Source organism: Dunckerocampus dactyliophorus, chromosome 8 (genome assembly GCF_027744805.1).
Source record: "Dunckerocampus dactyliophorus isolate RoL2022-P2 chromosome 8, RoL_Ddac_1.1, whole genome shotgun sequence".
In the NCBI taxonomy this organism is placed as follows: domain Eukaryota; kingdom Metazoa; phylum Chordata; class Actinopteri; order Syngnathiformes; family Syngnathidae; genus Dunckerocampus; species Dunckerocampus dactyliophorus.
Genome location: NC_072826.1, coordinates 16597074 through 16612901, shown reverse-complemented (window position 1 = coordinate 16612901; position 15828 = coordinate 16597074). Strand labels below are relative to the sequence as shown.

Here is a 15828-nt window from a genome sequence, read left to right as displayed (position 1 = left end):
AGCGACAACAATTTAGGATGTGTAGTTTTAGGGAGGTGCTCGATTCATAACCACAACAGGCGACACTGTGACGTGGGTAAAAAGAAAAAAAAAATTACTTCCTGATGACAATCTGATTGGGTGAGTGTCTGTATGTATACAGTATGTGCAAGACTTGATTTTTGACTGTTTCAGTGTTTACTTTGTAGTGAAGTGACCCTTGAATGTGGTGCATGTAGTGACTAGTACAGGATCTGAAAGGGTAATAAATAATGCCGCTATACTGTACAGCAATACCAATAACAAATGATTATGAGTATTGCTCAATTTCCTTCCCCTGTACGTTATTTTTATTTTTTACTTTGAATGCATTATGTTTAACAAACGTAACGTACGTTTAACAACACTTTTCAATGAAATTATTTAAATGATTTTTATTTTGTTAAAAAATACTAATGCTAATCCCAAAATTCAAAGAATATATACATATATATATTTCAGAAGGAAAAAAAAAGCCTGCATGGCAGCTTTGTGTTATGCTTTGTGTGTCGACATTTCAACTTTTTCTCCTTAGATTTCACATTCTTGCTGTTGTTTACCCATTTTTGTTGTTGTTGTTGTTGTTTTTTTTACAATTGTAATCCAATCCAATCCAATCCACTTTATTTATATAGCACATTTTATAAACACTGTTTCCAAAGTGCTGCACAGACTAGCAAAACCACAAATAATAAGTAAATAATGGAATGCAAATGCAAATGTAAACAATAAATAAAAATCACTACAGTAAAAACTAAAAAAATCCAATAAATAAAAACAACAAAAACAAAAATTTTACTCTTATAATGTGCCACGAGCCAATAGAGAAAAGAGATGTGTGTACAAAAAATGGCCCTTGGGACGCACTTTGGATAGCCCTGCATTAAGCTAAGTGACACTTTTAGAGTATATTACTTCACAGTAGGGGATGTCACCTAAAACATGTAAAAAAAAAAGTGTTACAGAAAGTGATTGACAGGTTTATAATAACAATTCACGTGTAATACGGGAATATAATAGCACACAATCACTACAGTGTCTTAGTTTGCCTTACTCGGATGTCACGTGTAATGGTCGTGTCATTAAGATGTCAACCAGTTTGTATAGGCTTTTAGTGGAATGAAAGAGGAAGGAATTCAGTCAGCACCAAAGGCGATGTGAAAAGTCGGACCAGTTTTCAGTGGTTAACCCATGGAATTGTGTATTTTTATAACATAAATGTCCCCTCCTAATGCTCCTTAATTAAGCTCTAAAGTCTCTGCTCAGCAGCCGTGTATAGAATTATGTGATTTTCAGATTGCAGGATTAGTGATAGTATATTTACGCACATACTGTATAAACAGTAGGCCATTTATTTTCCCCAGTGTTGTTTTTTTTGCCCATGAAAACTAGGGTATTCTAATAAAACACGCCAACATCCTTTAAAAGTGATTTAAATGTGTCAAACGTGTTTTTCTTCCCCAAGTAATTGCTTATTATTGGATGAAATCTTTGTGCAGCTTAGCCAGACATAATATGTACAGATCTGAATTCAGCATAAGTCAAATTGTAAAGACAAAAGCGCTTGTGCAGTCGGGTAAACAAAGGAGTGTAATATTTATAGTTTCACCTGAAGACTTTAAAATGTCGCAATTGCATCTATATGAAAGAAACAAGCAATGTTTTTGTCTATTTCTTCTTTTATGTATTTATTTCTGGGAATACAATATGTCTCTAAGTAAAACAATGTACATCATAATAACACTTTTATATACACAATGAAAATAAACATGTGCACAACATATACTTATATACTGTATATAAAGTTATACTTTGACATCTACATACAGGACGTTAATAAGATTTACAGACAGCTGCCTACGCTCAATTTGTACACAACAACTGGTATTTTGGTCATTTAACAGCCAAGTCATATACTTTTAAATACGTTTGAGGTATTTATGGCATGATTACATGAAGAGCAATAATGTACGTATGTGGTTGTCTTTCTATTTACAGAGCAGCAATACAGGGAGTTTGTGGTCCATCCATGCAGGGCCATGGCAACAGAGGTACCATATTTCCAATCCGGAAGAACACGTGAGTCTAGAAGGAGAATAAGAGGTGGTTAGATCAGAAAATGAAGTAACAATTAAGCAATGTGAGGCGTTTGTAATTTCACCTCATCTTCTGATAAAGGCCACTGGTAGTTCTCTGTTGGGGATCAGTAATCCAGAGTGGATCACGTCCAGCGGTTCACTGTCCGTCGCCACAATCTCATAGTCTCGGACCAGCTGATGGAAAGACAGGAAAAGTTTGAGATAAAAGACTGCAAGAAAAAAATGTTGTCTTAAGTAGTATAGTTTGGTTAATTTTGGTATTGTACCAATTTTTACAACCATTTGGTTACTGTGACAGCTGCAGTGGTACGCTCTAATAGGGTAGCATTTATCTACCTAAACTACTGAGTAGTGAGTGATAATTACTTATAAATATATATATATCACCCAGTACTCAGTAGTTTATATATATATATAGTTATTAAAATTATTATATAGATATTTTTAACATTTCAGAAATAACACTCAATTTATCACGGAGTACAAGTTAATCTACTAATTTTGAGAATGATTTGGAGTGCATGAGAAAATGGATAAGAGCTCTCTTGAACCATATTGTCAAGCCACAAAGCAGCAACAGAACCATTGTTGTAATAATGGTAAAGCACAAACTGCTCAACCAGCATTAATACTGCTGATGTAGCAAGTGTAACAAACACCGGCAGCTGAGTAGGCATTCCAACACTTTAAAGTGCACGCAAAGGTAGATGAAGCTGTGCAGCTTCTGCCATTTTGCTGTGTGAGTCACGTCAAAAACTGTGTTGTGACTAAGAGAGTACGGTTCCTTATATACTGTTCAGGGTGTTTATTTACTCAACTGCAGAGAGTACCAGGTGTCTATTAGGGGAAAGGCATCTACAAGGGGAAATGCATTTATTTGGACACATGGTCAAAATTTTATAGTTATTGTTTACTCCACAAATAAATGATGCTACCTTATTAAAAATAATGGTTATTACAATATATTTTTGTAGGTTTTTGTGCCAAAATGTGATACTATATCATTTTTATTTTTATATTTTATGCATATAAAGCTGGGTAGCTGTTCCAACATTTTAAAGCGCAAGCAGAGCTAGATAAAGCTTCTGGATGCTCACCACTCAAGCAGTGATTGCCATCTTGTGGAGGTAATAAAAACAAGGGATGTCCCGAGCCATCTTTAGGATCGGGATCGGCTGCCGATCCGCTGTATTTTGAAGATTGGATATCGGCTTCCGCCACAAGATCGGGCCAATCCAGTTGCTATATAACGTTCCTAACTCTGAGCCACACTCCAACATGGTAGGTGCAGTGATGCACCTCAAAGCTGGTTGCCACTCGACTCCTGCCATCTGCAAGAGGAACGCAATACCACCATGCAGACATGTCCGCGGTGTACTGTGGTGAAGTTAGTTTCACTTGGATTCACTTGGACATTGGATATTCGGCTTCGTCGCTCCTCTGTTACGGAGCGTGAATGGAAGCTACCGGCCGACATCCCATTAGAAAAGTTAGCCAAGCTACATCCATTTATGAATTACTGGCGGTTAACTGAATAGCTGGTGTTAATTGGAGCATTTATGGTTTTATCACATCTGGGTCTACTATTCTAAACTACCATGGCAAAATGCGGCTTTGCCGATCCATGAGCCACCACGAAGGTGACCAATCGTCTTACCCAGCACATGGCCAGCTGCAGCTGCAGCTCGGCCAGCCGCCGGCCAATGCACATCCTTTTGCCGATGCCGAAGGGAACGTGGGCAAAGGGGTTGATGGCGCTGTTCTCCCGCAACCAGCGCTCGGGCTTGAACTGCTTGCCGTCGTCAAAGTACTCCTCGTTGGCACCGATTGCATGACTGTTGAGCATTAAAACGGTCTGTAGGCAGGTAGACGGAGGGCGGTTAGGCGGGCAGTACTGGTCATGTGTAATACACTCACTAGCCACTTGATTAGGTACATTCGAATGATATCCAATACTGTACTATAATTTCAGTATATGAATAATTTAAAGTAGTTTGTCTGTCAAGCTTGCCATTGTTGTGAAACTGCTGAACTAATTTCCCCACCTGACAGAGCAACTACATCATTCGCCTGTGTTTTAGAATGCATGAAAAAGAAAATCCAGAAGATGCCCAGTTGGCTACATTGGGATCATTTACAACCATAAAAGTCTTGTTTTACCGCATGTTTATTATTTTGGTCATAGTTTATGTCACATTTTGAGATGTTTTGAATATTTTGGACACCTTATTTAGCAAAACATTAGCAACTACAGTAATAAACATATCGTATTGGATCTCATTAGATTGTGCAGGTGTACGACAGTACACCTGCACAATCACAAGGATTAGCAGAGTTAGGACTTTGTACAGTACATGAGCTGCCCCCCTTTTCCTCCCAGGGCAACATGCCTCGTTCAGACATGTGTTGAATATAAATGAATGCATAAATGTAATCTGCTCATGTAAGGTGTATAACTGCAACTAAGCCACTTACTCCTTTGGGAATGGCGTAATCTCCCAACACAGTGTCTTTGTCCAAGGTCCTGCTTGTGAATGGAACGGATGGCGATAACCTGTAAAAAGAGAGAAAAAAAAATGGAATAGGGCCTCATGAAGGTCTAATGTAGCATGTCTAAGCTGTTTAACATGAGCTAAACATACTGCCGTGTTATAGGTATAATCTCCAATCAGAGGTCATATACATTCCCCCTAGTGATGTGCTTAGTAGGCCTCAATAACATCATCGACAACTGCATGTGACTGCATGTGAAGGAAGGCATCAGAGGTTAGGGAGCGTTTTGACCCTCAGCGGTGAGATCTTAAGCTGGCCAGTCATGCCATCACCACATCTCACGGAGATTGTTTTCAAAGCGTGGTCATGTGTGAGACTTTTTAATCTCCGTGGTACTGTGTGAAATCACCGCTCTAATAGCCAGGTTCATCCAGGATGTTATGAGGGAGCGTCATAGTTGGGATGGCAGTACCTCATGGATTCCTTCAGGCAGGCTTTGAGGTAGGGCATGCTCTTGAGGTGCTCTCCACACGGCTGCTGGCCCGCAGACACCACTCTCCTAATCTCACTCAGCAGCTTCTTCTGTGCGCCAGGGTTACGCGACAGGTTGAAAATAGCCCACAGCATACTGTTGGCGGTCTGAGAAGCACACAGAAAGAGAGGGGAAAAAAAGGGACGCAAGAGTGAGACATCGCTCAGTGAGACACCTCCTCTAAGCGCATTCCTCCGTGGGGTCCTCATAAGGATCTGAGAAATGTTTAGTGTTCCTCAAAGGCTCCTCAGTTGCAGCCAGACTACACTTTTGAGGCACTGTAACTCCACCACGTGTTTGTTTTTTAACCCACCTCCTTTACGGGAAGGGAAATAGGCGAAAGGTGAAGTGATTACACAGCCACTACATCATGAAAATCGTAGTTTGCGGCTCACCGTTTCCACGCCGCCGATCTGCAGCTCGGTGATTGCAGCGTACAGCTCCTTCTTGGAGAGGCCACTGTGGTGTAAGATGTCGCCGATTAAGTCGTCCGGCGCTCCTGGAGCGTTCCTCTTCAACTTCTTGTCAATGTAAACTTTGACTGAGGAGAGAGGGTGGTCACGTCAAATACTCTGTGTATAGTTCCTTATATAGTGGCCAGGGTGTTTATTAACTCAACTGCAGAGAGTACCAGGTGTCTATTAGTGGTAAGGCATCTATAAGGGACGGAGGCATTTTGGACACATGCATTTTTCTTAAAAACAATATACAACATAGGTTCCCAAAAGAGCCCGCAATAAGTGAAATCCACAAAGTAGCTAACTTTGTTTACAATTATTATATATTTTTTGAAGGCTGTAAAACCCCTCACTATACACTTTATCCACTTTTCTCAGACATTAACATCAGCATTAACATTTTCTCACATTTCTCACTTGTTTAAACACTCTCAAAGTTCAAATTTTGTTTGAATTTTAATGATCAATCTACTAGGTTGGACACAAGAAATTATTAACTGACTCGTGTATTCACTCCTGACCGTGCCTCGTCCTGGCGCTGTTCGACTGTAGAGTCTTTGTATCTTTGTTAAAACATATTGCTCCTGCCGTTGTTGTCGTTCTCGTCCTACTCCTTGAACCAAAGATTAATTTAGCTGGTTAGCTGCTTCTTCTTCATCTTCTTCTATCGTTTATTGGCGGTTAGCAAGAAGCTCACACAGTTAGCGAATTTGCTAGTGACTATTGACCACAACAGGAAACGGCACGAGAGAGATTGATTGACAATGGTGTACAGCAATCAGGACGGAGAACACAATGGGTGGGTTCTCCCTTGGCTAATAAGGGCTGTTGTGGCTACTATATTTAGCTTATTGTCTACTGGGGGTTCCTAATATGCTAGTACAGGCAGGTAAACACATACTAGACTAGGTGGAGCCGCACAAGTCTTCAACCCTCAGATGGTATACAACACCCTCTACTGGTAGCAGTAGTAAATACGCGCGTTCATACGCCGTTAAAAAAAGTATATGCAAAATTGCATGTAAAAAAATCATCGAAACAGCGAATCCATGCAAGGTGAACAGCGATGTAGCGAGGGAACACCGTATCCCACCAATAAATAATGCTAATGTGTTATTTTTTAAAATATTTAATACATATAAGCGCAATTAAATAGATACTTAAAATATTTGTTTATTATATTGTATTTTGTTTTATTCGTTGGTTAAAATGTGAACTAATTTATAAAATTGTCCATTAATAAATTAAATTGAAAAATATAATCAGAAATATTTATATTGGAACTGTGTTATTTATTTATTTAATCATTTCAAAATTATTTATATATTATATTTACAGAACAATTCTTTGATTTATCGATTTGAGGTGCAACAATTATTTATTCAAGGTTTTCTAGATTTTTGATACATTTCCTGCGTTGGATCTAATCGATTAGATTGGGAAGGTGTTCCTAACGATGTGTGTGGCAAATGTGTTTTGTTTACGTAACATTTGTTGTATATGAACTTTATATTCAGCTGACTGCACTCCATTTCTGTGAAGTCACTCGAAAACCTGGTCTTCCCATTTGATCTTCTCACTGTCAACCCAACGACCCCCCCCCAACCCCCTATGTCCCTCGCCTCAGCTCACCCACACTGCTCCCGTTGCTACAAATATTTGCTTCTCCCTCATAGGTCAGTCAGTTTACTACTATTCTGGCTATCATTTGCTCACGTACACAAAAAAAGTGAGCATCCAGTTCATGTGCATTACTTTATCCTTCTCTGCCACTTCACTACTGGTAAAAATGGCAGTGGGAGGGGGTGAGTACCTGTGCTGAAAATGCGGTCCCACGCTATGGTGTGGTCCTGCCATGTCTTGGTGTTGAGGCTCTTGTGAAGCTCCACAGGTGTGACCATCATCATGCCAAAGGTGCTCATCATCTGTGACATCAAAGGAGAGGTAGTTAGCTCTTTTAGTCCAATCATCACCTTACTTATCACGATAATCTCCCCCTTGTCCCTCCTCTGTGAGAGTACATAAGCACTGATAGTATTTGTTTGCCCCTGTCAATACAGGAAGGGTGTCAGTCACACACTGAACTGCTGCTTTACTGGCAGAGATTCAGCTGACCTCGGCTCAGGTGAACCTGACGAACCTGAAGGCCTCAAGAAAAACCAGACTCGAGCAACGTCACTCGCCGCAATCATTGTATCGGTGGACATCACTCCTTTTTTTTGTCTTGCTTCTAGCGGTCAATAGCGGTCAATAGGAGTAAATAAATTTTTTTAGATGTTAGAATTGTTTTTAACCACCGCCAAACCCAATGTACTAGCTAGGAAGCAATAGTTTGTTAGCATGTTACTAAAATAACTTTCAAACAACTTTCTTGATTTGCACTGAGCTATACAGAGAGGTGTGACAAAGGCCAAGAAAGAAGAAAATACATTTTGGAACAGATCTGGAATTTTCCCCATAGGAAGCAATAGAAGTAGGAATAATCTGTTCCAGGGTTAAACTGTCGTCGTAATAAGAAAACGTATTTAAAAAAAACTATACAGGCACAATGTTTTAAGTAACATTTGAACATTTTTTGCTGTCCTCCAAGGATTAAAAAAGACAAAACGTTCACCTTTATAGCAGCAGACTGTCCTCACAAAAATCATTTTGTAACACAAGTGTATAAATAATGTATTTAACTGCACAAATGACAAAGTACTCTACCTTAACTGTGACGACACTTAATGATGCTAATGATGGACCACAGCTTTTGCTTTCAATATTAGTTGCTTACTTCACAAAACTTTCAGTAGATCCCCGCCTCTTTGCAACATTTTGCGGATTTCTTTACTCTGCTTTAAATGGGAAATAATTGTGTTTTTTATGGTAACTTAAATAGAAACTGGTTTAATGGCACTATCTACAAGGGAAACAAAAAGAGCACTGCAGCTATGAATTTGGCCTAGGGCACTGTCTCACAAGTCAATTTAATCAACATTTTCCAGCCGCAAAATGCTTTGACAAAACATGGTTTTGTGTAACTGTATGTTTTGTCAGTACAATACTGCATAGTGTATGGCTGTAATTGTTTTTGTCTCTAAAACATTTGTCTGGTTTAGAGTATCCAAAATAGGCATTTTTGGTGCTTTTTATGGATGCGTCCCTTGGAATGTAAACCCTACGAATATACCTGCATTTTGGGGGGGGGGGGGGGGGGGGGGGGGTATGTCCAGGACCACCAGCAAATGGCAAAAAAATGCAAGTATCTGAGACGCCCTTAAACAATTTTGACACATGGCTTGCTCCTCCTCCAAACCCTCCTGCTAGCTTGATGTGGATGTCCTCCCGATTTCAGATCAACATTTTCAATAAAAGTGATTGTTGAAATTATTGGTTCCCGAACTCTCTCAGTCTCTCTTAACTCATTCAATACCAAAGAAGTAATTAATTATACGTTTTTATAAACCCGCACGCCAGAGCCCAACAACGTATTTATACTTCTGTTACATTTTTTTGCATGAGAGGCAAAAAGAGGTGATGATGCAACTCCCCACTAATGGATGTCACTTCTACAGCAATTTTCAGCTATAAAAATGGCCTTAAGGTGGCAGAAGTGCATTTGATGAGAGCTCAATAGGGTCATTTCAATGGAAGAATTTCACATGACATGTGAGAAAGCATTGAGGAATGTAACGTGCAGAAGGTTACTCATTGTAGGGAAAGTTTAACGCATGTACGCGCACATGCACATGTGTGCACACACATAGGTCAGTTCCAAGTGTGAAAATTGTAAATATGCCGTGTTCAAGGAACATTGAACAAAGTGCTCTCAACACTTCATGAAAAAACATTATCAGTGAAGCATAAAGACATAACATGTAAACATTTTAGGCTTTTTGTTTTTAACAATGGTACATGTAGGCTGTACATTTTACCTTTATTATCATGTATTTATGAATGATTACCGACTTAGAGTACAGTAAATGGGATGTGTTTTCTGGGGGGAAAAAAGTCTATTTTTGGAGAAAATAAAAAAAATTGACCAAAATTATACAAATTTGCATGGCCGTGAAGGCTGAGTGTGGGGGATCCACTGTATACATGAAGTTGTTAGCATGTACCAAAAATAAATCCATCCATCCATCCTTTTTCTATGCCAATTATCCTCACTAGCCAATCCCAGCTGACTTCGGGCGAGAGGCGGGGTACACCCTGGACTGGTCGCCAGCCAATCGAAAGGCACATATACACAATCAATCATCCTCACTCACCAAAAAGACAATCTTTTCTAATATTGAGCTGAAACTGCAGTTAATCAACTTCGCCACTAGGTAGAGCAACTCCACTGTCATTGAACCGCTCGGGTATTGGAATGCATAAGAAAAATCCAGAAGGAAAAATAAATACTCTAGTTATAAATTACACAAAGTGTTTATACTCACGGTTTTCACAGCAGTGATGAAGTTCATGGCTTCTTCGTCGACTTGCTCTTGCAGCAAACCGAACCTCTTGTCGTAGAGCACGAGGCAAATGGCTAAACATAAAAAAAAGAAAAAGTTTTGGCTTTGCAAAAACTAAAATCACAAAATTGTTTCTGTCAAGTAGACAGTCCTGCCAAGCCGATTTATAGAAAAGAGAAATGAATAGTTACAATACAGTAAGTGCAGCCACAAACAACTTTTAAGGTTCATTAAAAGGGGAAGTAAATGTATTAAAACTTACTCTCAAAAGACCATTTGTTCAGTTCAAAGTACAAGTCATCAATCTTCCCATCCACGTTTACTTTTCCAATTCTGCCAACAAATTCTTCCAACACCTGTTTTTTTTTCAAGCACGAACAGAAACATAACTCATCGTTACATTGTTCGTTCGCTTAATACGAATCATTGGACATGTTTGTTAGCCTCACCTCGTTTATTTTGCCGTCCAGCTTGACCACTTCTGTTGGCTTCATCAGCTTCTGCTGGAAGGCGCTCCTCACCCTCTGCCAGTCTTTCCCCTCGCTGAGTTAAAAAAAATAACGTTTGTCAGCTTCACCCTCGAGTGTGACAACTCCACATTTTCCACAGTGACTTACAGGATGAGGAGTCCGTAAGCCTCGTCTCGCAAATCCCTGTAGGCTTTCCAAGGTTTGATTTCCAGCCTCTGCGGGAAGGTGCCTTCCTTCCGGTAGAGCGCCTCCAGCAGGCAAGGGGCGCCGATGTGCACCGACTCGAAGGAGCCCAACTTCATGCGGAAGATCTTGCCGAACTTTTTGTGATAATCCACCTTAAAAAAAATAAAATTAAATAAAGGAAATTAAATGGAATAAATAATGTCATTATCTTTACCCTACCAGTGCTTCGTGTTGTCTGGTGAGCCCTCCTTTCCGGAGGAGTTCCACCAGGCTGCCGACCAGAGGCCAGTTGGTGGGTCCGGGTAATGCATCCAGACTGTGCGCCCCGGAGGAGGAGGAGGAGGCAGCAGCAGCAGCATGCGGGCACCTCGCAGCCTCCACAGCATCCTTCTCTTCCTCCAGAACGCACACTGAGGATGTGGGCTTGAAGTGCTGCAGGCCCACAGACTTATTCTTCAGCAACTCCACAATCTGTGGCACTTTTTGGATCTGCGCCCTCATCCTCCTGATAGGTCGACTGTGTTAAAAGTCGCTTAAAGTGTCTAAACCGCAGCCCCTGTAGCTTTTGTTCTTTTTTTAAAGCCTCTGCTCGCTTTCTTGGAAGTATCACACCTTAGTACCGTATATATATGCAGAGTGGGTTTATACTGGCCCCGTACCGAGCCAATCAGAGGCTGATGCGCCATGGTGTGGCTGCCGAGCCCACGATTCATTTATGGCTCCACGTTGAGAGGAATCAGATGGCCTCAGATGGACCGCGGAAGTGCCCCTTCAACCCCCCCCCCCTCCTCCTCTGCTTTATAAATAAACATGAACCACTGTGGAGGCGACACGGTTCGCGTGGACCGTGTTGCGCACACATGCATCGAGCCGCCATCGGGGGAAGCGAAACTTTGGCAAAGATAAATATTACTACACACACGCTCGTCACGCACCGTGGGCAAACATTGGAAAACGTCATGTGGTCGCAGAACGTCAAATGATGTGACGATGCTACACACTTTGAAATTCACCACCTTCACAACAACGCATTTAGACACGTTTACTTCTTCTACACTCACACACTCGAGTGCTACACTACTACTACTACTACTACTAAACACACACACACGTTCAAATGTGCATACGTGCACACGTGCAAGTGCACGCCGACCACAAATATACACAAGAAAGGCCACACATGCAGGTACAAAAGTGAAGCTTTTTATTTTGTAGATTCACTACACAGAATAAAATATTTCAAGAATGTAGTTCTTGATTTCTTAGTCATGTTGATGACTATAGCTTATAACTATAGTAAAATACCCCAAATTCAGTTGTAGAGATGCTTCAATCAGGGTTTTATGCTGCCAATTCCGATACCGATCATCTGTATGTATTAAATGTTGATTTTTCAATTTATTTGTGTTGTATTGGCCAGGGGCGCCGTTAGACAATTCCAAGGGTCCCTGGCAAATAAGGTAATTATTAAAAAAAATATATATATATATTTTTGTTTGTTTGTTTTTTTGGCCTTTATTTGTGTGAAACATTTTTTTTTTTACCATTTCAGACAAACCTGAATGTAATCTGATGCATGTTTTGGAGTAGTGTAACACAAATACATGGGAAATAAATTGTTCAATAATTAATTTCTTAGTTCAAGATAGCAAAATTCAAATAATACAAATAAATGTCTTTATTAAATAGAAATCTGTCCTGCTTAACTTAAAATGGAATCAATTCAGTGTCCATGTTTCAGAAGTCTCCAACTGTCATCACTATTAGAGCTGTCAACTATTTGTGTTTTATTTATGACTGGCAACATTTAAATGGTGCACTACTTTACTTACCAAGCAGATCTCAAATCAGTGTGGCCATCGTCTTTACGCTATTTTATGGTCATTTGTCATTATATAAAGGTATAAAGTCTGAATTGAACAGTTATAACAAAAAAGTATTGAGAGTGAAAGTCACATTTGGAGTCCGAAGACCAGAAGGTGGGCGGATAACTGTAGCTAGCGAGCTAGTAAGCTGCTGCCAATGACAGCTAGGCCAAGCGTGTAAACAAAGATGCAACATAAGTCGAACGGCAATACGTTTGATAAGGGAGTGATCAAACATTCTGGCATCGATTGGCTTACCCTGTGCGTCCGTTGTCTGCTCAAGAAGACTGTTGGCAACCCATACGAGTGTTTGCCGCCGCACGGCGGTCGTTTTTTGTGATCGGCTTCGAACGGTATTCATTGACATATACCGATCACGGAAATCGGCTGACCGATTGATCGGGTAGTTATCAGTAAAATTGAGAGTTCAGTATTGTAAACTACTAGTTTATGCTTAACCTCCTAAGACCCAAACTCTTGCAAGGCATGCATTTTTATTTTCTCTTTGATATTTAGGCTAATTGGGACCTGATGAGTGTAAAAACAAAGAATTATCTTTTTACATGATGTAGTTTCTGAGAAAAATGATGTCCGCATATGAGGACATTCGTTTTAAATTTGAGTGAACACAATAACGTCACAATTGAGTAATGATGTGCAAAACTTTATTTGTTGCCTGAACACAGCAGCATTTTTTCCGAGTGCAAAAACAAAATTCAAAGCAACAACTTGTGCCCCTTTCCGCAAGTCATATGAAGTGCTGCTATCAGTTGCAGGAGGACAGATATACAACAAGTAAACCTTCAAAAATATTTTTCGTTGCTACTGTTGAACTATTCATTTCCATTTCTGAACAAGGTGTGAAACGTGAAACTTGCACACCAAAAGTGCTCCAACATTTTTTCCCCTTGGGAAAATGTGATGTCCACTCATGTGGACGCCAGGTCGTAGGAGGATAAATCAGCAAATGTACTGCAAAAACTCCCAAAGCCTTTCATTGGTCTCTCAGTCAGAACTCCTGCAATCAAATAACTTTTGCAACACATTGTAATTTATTGAGATGCACTTGTGTAAGTTGAGACACGTAAACACAAACACATGCATAAAGAAACATTCACATAGAATTGAAAGTTTTTTGACACTTTTGCATCCTGTTGAATGAGGAAGTATGTCTAAACATTTTACTGGGGGAGCAGTGGGCAGCCACCTCCGCATCATAGTTCTTGGTCAGTGAAGCATCTCAGTGTGGGCGACCCTTGGGGCAAAGTGGGTCAAGTGTCTTGCCCAAAGGCACAACTTTGAGGACGCAGGATTCAAACCTTGCACCCTCTGGTTACTGGACGAGCCGCTCTACATACAGAACCATGAATCGTATACACACAGGAAATAATGTAAACTCTTGCCACGATGTGAGGTTCGATTTTTTGGGGGGTGAACGTCAAGCTACACAGAAGGGTTTGTAGGGGGAGGAGCCAGCCGGCGTAACACACACTGACACCTTAACGCAGGAGCATAATCCAGGCTTCCGATTTAGTGGCTGCATTGGATCTTCTTGGAATGTATATTATATGTAATTTGAGTGACCCATATCTGTGTTTACATTAACTGAACACCTGAAACAACACTCATGCAAAACCTAAACAACTACGGTTAAGTGTCAACATCAGGCAGCGACAACACGCAAGTAAACTATGATAAATGTCACGATAGTGCTTTTCCTGATTTAATGGCCACGCACCCAAGATGTACTGTACCGTATTAGCACCATATTTAATGGCCTGTGCCTGTGCACACATGACAACACGACACATTTGGAAGAGGCCTGATTCCAATCTGACTATATCAAAAATTTCCATGCCTTTCCATGTCCACATTCGGCGCAATCTGTCTTTGATGCTGGAATTTAGACAGTTTAAACGTGTTTTTAGTAAGTCCTTAATGTCCTTCAATGTTAATGAGCTGTGTTTGTCCACACCTGTCTCGGTAAGAGTGTGTGGCTTCACAGAGCGCTACATATGAGGGTAGGCCGAAAAGACCATAGGCTGAGTGATGAGTTATGCCACAGCAATGACACTTTGAATGCATTAAATTCAACCTTTCCAGAAACTAACGGCATGGTTTCCTTTCAGATAAACCCGCATTAGGTAAATCATTCTGGACTTTGAACAGTAGTGCCACAGACATTTTGTGAAAATGGATACATTTTAGCACCATAATGTAGCTACAGAAAAAAGATTAGCTCTCAAGGATATTCATGCTGATATTGTTGCTACATTAAGGAATGATACTCCAGCTTTAGCAGCTGTGCAAAAGTGGGCAGCTCAATTGAAGAGAGGTAGAGAGGCTAGAAGATGATCCAAAGTCCGGATGTCCTGCCACAGCCACCACCCAAGACAACATTGACCATGATCACCACATGGTGAGCAGATTTAGCTGTTAATCAGATGGCTGTAGGCATGTCCCGTGAACTAGGAACTTAACGGAAGTTTCCGCTCGGCTGGTGCCTCAGTGTTTCACCAGGACAATGCTTTTGCACACAAGTCTGTGTTTGCAGTGGCTTGCATTGCATCATGCTAGGTTAGTGGAAGAAAATACAATTATCCAACTTACAGCTGCCGTATCTTTTGATGATGATAATAATCGGCAGCTTCATTTTAAGACGTGTAGTGAAACCTCTTTTATTTATTTATTACAAAACTGTCCTCCGTGAAGTGGTGGGCCTAGACATGGAATAGGCTCATCCATCTAGGGGCGGGCCACTGGCAGTATCATGTCCATGAGGAAGGAGGTTTTTCCTTCATGACGTCATGAAAAGCCACAACTTCAAAAGTGACCTTTTGAGCACCTCTTCTCTCAAAAGTGGAGCTGTAAACCGAGAGACAGCCATACGATACGTTGCTGTACTGATACTTTGACCCACCACTATTACACACCCTATGCACATTATTACACTTTACACTCACTCCCCCCGCATCCACACCAGCCACACACACATACACACAAATTGGTATGATTGAGAAAACACATGCAGGGCCCCTGTTTTTTGGTACCCAGTAAAAAGTGCTTATTTAGGAGACTGTCAGGTGGCATCAGAGCAGCCTTTCATTGATTGTTGCTGCATGAACCTTCCCAAGAGGAACACACACACACACACATGCGCACGCACACTCACTTTCTCCCTTATAATGGAAGAAAGGGGGGAAATACACTCCACATGTAAAAACACATACAGTTTCACTTAATGGTTTGACATTTTACAGGATTA

At 40.6% G+C, this 15828-nt stretch overlaps 1 protein-coding gene across 1 annotated transcript; it reads right to left on the bottom strand.

Moving 5' to 3' along the window:
- Positions 1–1689: 1689 nt before the first annotated feature.
- Positions 1690–11383, bottom strand: LOC129186980 (1,25-dihydroxyvitamin D(3) 24-hydroxylase, mitochondrial). The gene is made up of 12 exons (XM_054785792.1): positions 10918–11383; positions 10660–10850; positions 10492–10585; positions 10305–10398; positions 10025–10116; positions 7414–7525; positions 5538–5683; positions 5083–5249; positions 4593–4671; positions 3775–3972; positions 2180–2291; positions 1690–2103 (listed from the first exon to the last, which is right to left on the bottom strand). The coding sequence occupies exons 1-11, from the start codon at positions 11197–11199 to the stop codon at positions 2181–2183; spliced, it is 1566 nt and encodes a 521-aa protein (XP_054641767.1). The 5' UTR covers positions 11200–11383; the 3' UTR covers positions 1690–2103; position 2180.
- Positions 11384–15828: the final 4445 nt, after the last annotated feature.

Coding starts and splice junctions, on each gene's coding strand:
- LOC129186980 (XM_054785792.1), bottom strand. CDS start 11,199: ATGAGGGCGCAGATCCAAAAAGTGCCACAGATTGTGGAGTTGCTGAAG. Junction 10,851..10,917: donor CCAGACAACACGAAGCACTG/GTAGGGTAAAGA, acceptor ATTTTTTTTAAG/GTGGATTATCACAAAAAGTT. Junction 5,250..5,537: donor AGATCGGCGGCGTGGAAACG/GTGAGCCGCAAA, acceptor TGTGCTTCTCAG/ACCGCCAACAGTATGCTGTG.